The following is an 8,683-nucleotide window of genomic DNA, read 5'->3' as shown; positions in this document are numbered from 1 at the left end:
TGTGTAATTGGGAGCGTGTGATACCGCGATACAAAGCTCCCCTACTGTCAACGTGTTACTACTGAAGACAGAGTGAACTGATTTGCGCATAGGGTTATAAGTAGTGAAACCCCGCAACAGTGTCGACAGATTAATGCTATTAGGGTTATAAAGTGTGAAACCCCGCAACTGTGTGATAATTAAGTGTAGCCGTTATTTGTAGATTGTTAAATAAACCAATTAACCATCTCTACGGCGTCTTCAGCAACGCAAAACACGTTACAATATTTTACTGTCTCAAATTTGAGACTTCCCTTTTCGCCGGCCCTATGACTCGCAGGGTCACGGTGCAGGTATTTGACCCCGCCTCCACAGATTACGCATGTGGAGGCAGGGTTGAATACCTCCACTGTGACCCTGCAGGTTGTCTGCGTAGAACGTGCCTAGTTCTAGCTCTTGCTATTTTGGAACAAATTACGATGAAAGAAGTGAAAACAGGTGCCAAACTTGCATTAAAGTTTATTTGCTTTAACTTTATTTTCTTATTGTAATCAGCCAATGTACAGTAACTGACTTGTCCTATATCATGTGGCAATGATCTGTGAAGACGAAATAAATAATAAACAGAGCCATCCTCTCATCAGAGAGGGAGGCCCACAGAAACAAGACTGTAATTGTCAAATGGTAATAAATGGAAAAACTACCACATTATCACTTTTCCTGGATAGTCTCTTTAAAAAAACAGAGGTACCATGTATGCCTCTGGAGACAAAACAAAACGGAGGGGTGGACAGAAGTGCCCAGAAGACGGAAGATGATGTTGGATGACCTTGGGGACAGAAGAGGATATTTTAATTGAAGGAGAAAGCTTGAGATCACATTAAGTGGAGGAACTGTTTTGGAAGAGACTGTGGACCTGTCGTCTGACAGATTACTGATGAATGAATAAATATCTGGGGCTCGACACCAAGACTTACTGACTGACTAACCGTCAGTCGCAATGTGACTTGGACTTTGACTGGGGATACAGCGCAGAAGCAAAAATTAGTCTTTAGATGGTTAAAATAGTCAATCATCACTTCCTCACCCACTGTGATCTACAATTGTGAATCATCCTGCCTCATTTCATTTGGTAAGGCAGCTGATATATGTGGGCTCATACCTTTACAGTCTGCAGGACACTCTGAGGTACTGAACCTGTTGCCACTGGAGCAACCGGGATGTAACCTGACAACATATCTGCATGTTCACCCACAAACTTCATAGAGTATTCACCACTCATGGAGGGTGAGATCAGGACAGGACGGCTACCACTCAAAAGTTCTGACCGTATTATGGAGAGAATAAACTTCGATCGATCACCATGGTAAGGTTCTGTACTTTTTCCATAACCTAAAAGGATAAATAAAGTCATGAAAATCTCATTACATAATTAAGAATTGAAGTAAATAAATAAAAAGACCTTGGCTGAAAGGCGTAATTTCTTTCTCCATGAAAGAAAGTAAAATGTGGAGAACAGACATTAGTTTACATGCAGTCTCTCTGAACTATCTCTGATGGGTAACTTGCACTGGCTTTGTAATACAGTAAACATGTATAGGATGGCACAAAAGTAATATCGCACTTTAGGCATTTATATCTGTAGTCATGGTTTATTTAGAACTGAGAGTATGCAGTATCGAATGACAGGATGACTGGTGAACAATTATTTGGAAGGGATGCAGAAGGAAGCTACTGAAACCTAATTTAAGATACAATGCCAACATTTGCTTTGAGGGACTCAGAAAAACAATGAAAACCCTTAGTCGGGATAGTTGGTGTTCCAGCAAAGATTCAAACTGAGCACCTCCCAAATTCAAGGTCGAAGTGTCACTGCTTCAGCCAAGTCGCTCAGCACTGTTTACAGCCATATTCATATTACTGTAAACTGCTATAAAATCAATTCATACCAGTGTTCATCATGTTGGATTACTATTACTATTCACAGTTCAAATCCCTCGTGGTCGCTCTGGTGAAGATCATAACACTGCCTACCCATCCACTGACAGCCTTGCAAACGCCACATAAAACCTGTGATGCCAGGCTTAATGATGTAGCATCATTTTTTGTGACACCCAAACTTATGCCCCTTCTACGACCAAATCTGATATAGAATTTTCATTCTTTTTACACTTCACAGGCCCAACAGAAACATAATGTAAAGTGAAAACTCAATTCCATTAATCATCACAATACATAATAAAATTACGACTTGCTGGATTCAAGATTCTGACAGCTGTGACTATAAAGGTCACTATTTTCTAGAATGTGACACTATCCGATCAGGCAGCTGTCACCGACATCACTGCTTCCATTTTCAGGGTTGACGACTAAGACGTGCAAGTAAGCAGAAACAAGCAGCTTGCTACCTGCATCTTGCTGATTATTTGTTTGGTTTAATCTTCAACCCTGAAAATGGACACAATATATTCCTCTGACACACTGCTGTAAATTTACAGAAATAAATGGCTCCACATCAAAGGAGACAGTACTCTTAATATTCTAATTTGTTGGAGAAATTTGGAAGTATTACCAAACCAAATACAGGAGAAAGTGGATGCCTATTACATGTCAATACATTCACCTCTTGACACAGGAAAATCAATAAAAAGTCAGGACAGCTGGCAATTCCTTGCTACAAAAATATCAATCTGTTCGATTACAACATTAAGAAAATGAAGTAACAAATGAGAAACGAACCTGGTAAATCAACTGCTATAACAAGATGGCCAAAAGCTGCCATTAAATCCATTGTTCCATATTTCTGCCATATTTCTGAAGTGAAACTTCTACCATGAAGAAGGAGAATGGTTTGTCCAGAAGGTTTGACACTGACAGGAGGTGATGCCTTGCGGTAGAATATGCTTAAACCCTGAGAAAGGATGAATATTTGCATTAAGATGTCTGTTAACAAACAGAACTCTGGAAATACAATTCAAATCGATTTTCCAGTTAACCCTTTCCAATCTAAATAGTTAGTAAAAGAAACTAGATTACACACCATGGGAAGAGACAATTATTTGCCGTAAGCTATCTGTAACCGATCGTTTTTGTCAGCCATTACACGTACTAATGAACTGATATCCATCAGCAAACTTGGCACAAGTCAGAAGTCGTGCATCTGCCAGTACATCACAAGTTTCAACCTTGATGCTAAAACCAAGCATGTCAGTACCAGCAAATATATTTTAGAAAGAAAGAACTGTAAAACAGATCTCAAGAAATATAACTGAAGTCCCCTAGACAGTTAACTCTTTCTGTGAAGGAAAACTTTTCCATGAAATCTGTCTACAAGGTGAATATTCACAATAAATATAAAAAGAAATTCCATTACTTTACATGCAAAAGTTGCACTACTTATGAAGGCGAGTCATTAAGTTCATTAACTGGAAAAAATGTAAAGCTGTCCCTGTGCTGAACTAATTAAGCACTATGACATGAAGGCATATGGGGAAATGCATGTATAGATCCACATTTTCTTGAGCTCAGCATTAGTTGGAGGTGAGTGGTAAGCTTCACACCCCAGCTGCTTTACCCCCACTAACCATTGTATAGGAGGTTGGGTAGACCCGAGAGCCGGTCTGGACAACTAGAGAAGTGAAAAACCTTGACCCTACCGGGACTTGAACTCTGACCCCTCGATCATCCAGCCTATAGCCAGTTGCTATACTGACTACGCTATCCCGGCTCCCTCATTATGTGAAAAATAGGTACAAATTAACAAGCTTCGTTGTGGCAAAAATTTGCAAATCAAGTGTTTGTGAAAACGGAAAATGCCTGTATTTAGCAAAAGAAACTTTCTACTATTGGTATAGTTCTATGGTAACATACAATACACATTTCAAATTGGAATGAATCATTCCATTACATTATTTTTAACAAAGGAAACAACATTATTGTGCCTAATAATATAAAAGTCTTATAAATAGGTCAATAAATTAGTCATAAATTACAACCAACTCCATATTATATTCTGTACCTCTATTTTTATAGTACCCGTTGTATGGATGACATGTTTCTTATTAATATCTTCGGGAAGTGATTTATTGTAAAGATCCACTGTTTTCCAGTCTATTTTGTTGTCTGGTGACTTGATACCACTGGACATGTCCTGAAATAAAAACACAACATCTATCCAAATCAAAATGTAACATGCAAACACACAGAACAGAAGTTATTATATGGCTTACCTCATAAAGCCATTACCATTTCCTTAATTTTATCACTGTTACATAACCTATCAATCTAAAATAACGTAAAATCATCCCTGGGCTTAATTACGCACCATGCCATGACAATATGAGGGGGGGGGTGAAATAAAGACCCATCACTCCTGACCTTGATTGGATGATAAATGGTTAGCTTTATGCCCCAGCTGCTTTACCTTCAGTAAACAGCCCATGGTACCCATTGGATAGGAGGCTGGGTGGGCCCCATACCTGATCTGGACAGTGGAGATGAGAAAAATCTCTTACCCCTGCCGGGTATAGAACACAGACTCCTCAGCCATCCAGCCCATAGCCTAGTTGCTACACTGACTGAGCTATCTCGGCTCATCTAGAACTATTACTCAGAGAAAGAGGATCAAATCGTTATCTGACTATCATTATTTAACCTGAATACATTACTCCGTAAATCTTATTCTGTAGCTGTGTTTAGTACACCATTTGCTATAAGCTACACGTGACAAATGAAATTAGATACAAGTGCCCTTAATTAATATACAACTTCGCAGTTACATGCATTAGAAAACATTCTGTCAAAACAATACAACAGATTGCATTAGTTATTGGTGATAACTATGACTAACTTGACGAAAGCTAACGTAATGTTCAAATAACCGATATCATATCTTCGTAATCATCAATTTCCTGGCCGGCATATTCAAACCAGAATTTCAAATGTACAATTTGTTGAACATATTACCTTCAAAATGTCAAGTTCTGGCAGCTTCACGAGACCAGTAAATGTAAGATAACACCACAAGAAAACAAATACAGCAACAACTAACAATTTAACCCAGGATTTCATCGTTAATATATTTACGACGTCAAACGTTTCATCTCTGAAATCAGCCTGTGACGCCTGTGACTCCTACACAAAATGCGAGGGAAAAAAGAATTATGTCCGTTCTGGAGCGGGAACTTTTATAGCTTCAACACATAAATTTACCCTTCATTTAACACAAGTGCACCGGCCTTCGGAAATATGCATGTTTCTGCCAAATGCACACGGTCAGCTTCATACCAACTTTCGTTATTCATTATAAACGCCATTATTTTGCCTGAAAAATTCCTTATTCCAAAATATCCTAGACAATGAAAACTACAAATTTTAGTCTTTTACGACGGTTACCTACTCATATTAGCTCAGGGTAATACCATTATTACCAACAGCAGGGACTTTATCCGTAACACCATAACTCCAGCAACCATGGATATAATAGCAGGCGCGGGCGGCAGCGGCTATAACGTGTCTCTATCTGGTGGAGGACGCGAACGCTACTTTCAGCAAGGGGAGAATATGGGATGTTGATGCTCATCTCGTGGGCGGTAGATGCATAAAAAAACTGGAAGGGAGGGGGAGCTAAGGGGGAATAGGAGGAGACATTGGGGTCTGAACCAACCGGCCCCACCTCCGCCGTGTTAGTACGCGCGCAGCCCTGTGACAAGAAGAGACTAGCTTTCACAAGGCCGTGGTCCTTGCATATCCAGCCGCCAGCAAACAAAAAATAACCAATACATTACATTTATTAAAAGTGTGTCACTCACTTATATTGTTGGTATGTGTCGTTCTTATGTGGATGCTGGAGATGGAGATAAGAACAGAGTGGAAAAGTAGCAGGCAACAATGAGACTTCAATAGCTGAGATTACTATTTTTTTTCGTATTTTTGTTTATAAACTAAGAGGACAATAGATGTTTTCGTTTTATTTGTTTTGCTAAAGGTCTGACAAAGATAATAAGAACACTGTTCTGTGATGTCAGTGACTTACAAGATGTACGAAGCTGAATCGAAATGGGTGGTCCATCGAAACTGCTTCCAACAACATCTTGTACGAATTTTATTGTTGGTCTTCGCTTGTGGATTAATAAGCATCTCTCCAGGTATGTTTGGGAATAAATTCTCACCAGCTTTTTTGTGTGTTTTGATAATTTATACAAAAATCAATACACGCTCTATACAGATTTAACAATATCCGAGTAAGATAACACGATATAAGAACTGACATCTATTTGTAATTTTAACCAAATGATATCACGTGAAATAGAATGAAATTTATATTACATACGAAAGCTTACATAACAAATAGATTTTAAGAATTTGGTGACCTATATATTAGACGTTTTTTGACCCTCCCACCTAAATTGATTTTCTTAACACAGGAAGAAACAGATGGCGACATTTTGGTAAAAAAAATTGTTGCGCGTTAAGAAGGCTATGTTTTTGAAGATTTACTATTATGTCCTGCAGAGATTCACATTCAAAGTAATACTTCAGTATTTAAAACAAAACGAAATTGCGAAGTGTTGTCATTTATGGTACCTATTACAATTCTCTTCCGAATTTCCCGAAGCTTACTGTATGTATTTTGAAAAAGATAGTGATAATCTGGAAGGTGACTCCGTGTAGTTTTGTAGTAACTTACCGAACACTTCAGGGAACCCCCCGACTCAGTCTTCAGGGTAGAAGAGTGACCTTGAATATTAAAATATCAGGTTTCTCCGAAATGTTCGTACCATTTTACCACACTACACGGTTTCACATTCAAAAAGACATTAACATTTACCTCTGTTGAGAATTCCGTCTTTTCATCGGCAGATGCATGCTGTTAGCTGATAGATCGATTCAGCACGGTTAATGCCGGCTTGGAATGAATTATTTAATACTCAACAGGGCTGTTTCGTCAAAATGGCACCTTTTCAGCATGTCACAGCCTTGTGAGATTTCAGGTCAACAGGACGGTGAAGAGTGTCATGTTTCGGTGCGTGATCCTATATAGTTTGGTCTAAGTTTATCGACGTTTCGGAGGAACGTATTGCTTCTGTCTTCAGTGTCGAAAGGCATGACCAACGAGTGCGGAGCTGCTCGACCCTGCTGAAGATGGAGTCAGTACGTTCCCCCAGAACGTCGATAAATTTATACCAGACTATACTGCATCAGTAAGTTGACGGACTGTAGACAGGAGGTCTGGGGATCAGGTTTCAGTACGGACTGCAGTTCTTTTGCCTCTGATACAATGTACCAGGGGTCCACATAGCCTCATATGAAGTGAGAAGTGGGGGCTCTTTATCCCCGTGGCTAACCGGCCAGAGCGTGAAGCTGACCACTCATTTACGTCTATGTACACTTATTCTCTTAGGGAAAAACGGACTGAACGTGAAGCAGTGCATTCACATTCGTCTATGGAAGTAACTACCTACAAACTCAGTGCTGGACAACCGATGAATCCGGGGTTCCATTCTGGGTAGGTGAAAAGACGTTCTCGTCTCCATAGCACCCACACCGACTGGGGCCCATCCAGCTTCCTATGCAGTAGGTACTGGGGGCTCTTCTCCCTGGAATAAAGCGACCGAGACTTGTTATCCAACTAACTAATTCCATAGAGTCAAGTACTTTTTGAGAAACTAATAGTCGCACAGCTACTCAAATTCACGAAGATCACAGCCGTGATCGCAAGGGTCCGCCACAGATCTTCCTGTGACACTTAAACCCAGTCTACACCCTCCCTCCAAATTTTTTCAGATCCATTTTAATATTATCCCCCCATCTACTCCCAAACTTCAAGGTTCCACGGAATTTTGGTGTCCGTCTACCAGACTACGCACACGACGTAACAACATATAAGACTGCAATCTTCACATTAACCGCCTCAAATTTCGTGCATAATTTATTGTTACCTTAGTTTACTTTGGTGTCCGGATATGTTAGCAAGTTGTGTGATCACAGAGCCTGGATTAGAGCGGGTTAACTCTAAACTCTTATTCATGAGGTGCTCGGTTCGAATCTCGACCGGGTGACTGGCTTTTCAGAAGTAAAATAAACCCTCGCTAATCCGGTTACAGTTAATCTGGATCGAAATCTGAAAAATGCTGTTCACAATTGAGATTACACTGTCACGTATTAGGGGCTGTGACTGTTAAACGGGGTATGCGGATTGGTGAATGGATTTATTGCCCACTTGTACGCACCACTCGGAACTACACTTTATAGTTCACTGTCACACACAGACTGGTGTCCTCAGTCTATTGCAGTCACCACTAGCCGTTTCCTGGTAACGGATTTAACACAGTGAAGATGCTTCAGCTTCCCGGACTCAGGTCCTCTTGTCACAGCCGCCCGTGCAGAACTCTTGCTAACTGACAACTGAATTCTCTCTTCAACTATCCACTTCACTCAACTGAACTGCTGAAAAATCTCTCCAGCAACTAATTCGTTGTCAGTGTTAGTCAGTCAGTAAGTTTTGGTGTCGAGCCCCATGTGGGGCTCATGATCAGATATTTATTACCCTTTGACAGTTATGATCTTGTTTTTATGGGACGCCCTCTGACGAAAGGACGGGTCTGTCTTATGTATATGCTAGTGGCTCTTGCCAGCGCAGTCTACCTCGGGTCCGAGTCCCTTGGGACTCGAGACCATATTTTACTGACTCAGATTTGAGACT

General features: G+C 40.3%; 2 protein-coding genes across 4 annotated transcripts in view; one reads left to right on the top strand and one right to left on the bottom strand.

Moving 5' to 3' along the window:
- The window catches only part of LOC111861351 (protein ABHD14B), a 9,553-nt gene extending 4,417 nt beyond the window's left edge, over positions 1-5,136 (bottom strand). The window contains exons 1-4 of one of the 2 annotated variants that reach the window (XM_023845833.2): positions 4,945-5,136; positions 3,998-4,129; positions 2,719-2,890; positions 1,142-1,371 (exon numbers count right to left, since the gene is read on the bottom strand). In XM_023845833.2, the coding sequence (XP_023701601.1) occupies positions 1,142-1,371; positions 2,719-2,890; positions 3,998-4,129; positions 4,945-5,049 (639 nt within the window). In that variant the 5' untranslated portion in view covers positions 5,050-5,136. Of the gene's footprint in view, positions 1-1,141; positions 1,372-2,718; positions 2,891-3,997; positions 4,130-4,493; positions 4,808-4,944 lie in introns of those variants that run through there. The other variant, XM_023845834.2, reaches the window with a different exon arrangement.
- Positions 5,137-5,698: 562 nt separating this feature from the next.
- Positions 5,699-8,683, top strand: part of LOC111861409 (low-density lipoprotein receptor-related protein 4) — an 88,343-nt gene continuing 85,358 nt past the window's right edge. For both annotated transcript variants that reach the window (XM_023845948.2, XM_033750301.1), the window contains exon 1: positions 5,699-6,125. In XM_023845948.2, coding sequence (XP_023701716.1) covers positions 5,999-6,125 — 127 coding nt within the window. In that variant the 5' untranslated portion in view covers positions 5,699-5,998. The remainder of the gene's footprint in view (positions 6,126-8,683) is intronic.

The sequence above is a fragment of the Cryptotermes secundus genome, unplaced genomic scaffold, assembly GCF_002891405.2.
Source record: "Cryptotermes secundus unplaced genomic scaffold, Csec_1.0 scaffold289, whole genome shotgun sequence".
Lineage (NCBI taxonomy): Eukaryota > Metazoa > Arthropoda > Insecta > Blattodea > Kalotermitidae > Cryptotermes > Cryptotermes secundus.
Note: the sequence above shows the minus strand (reverse complement) of the source record. Positions and strands in the feature narration are given on the sequence as shown.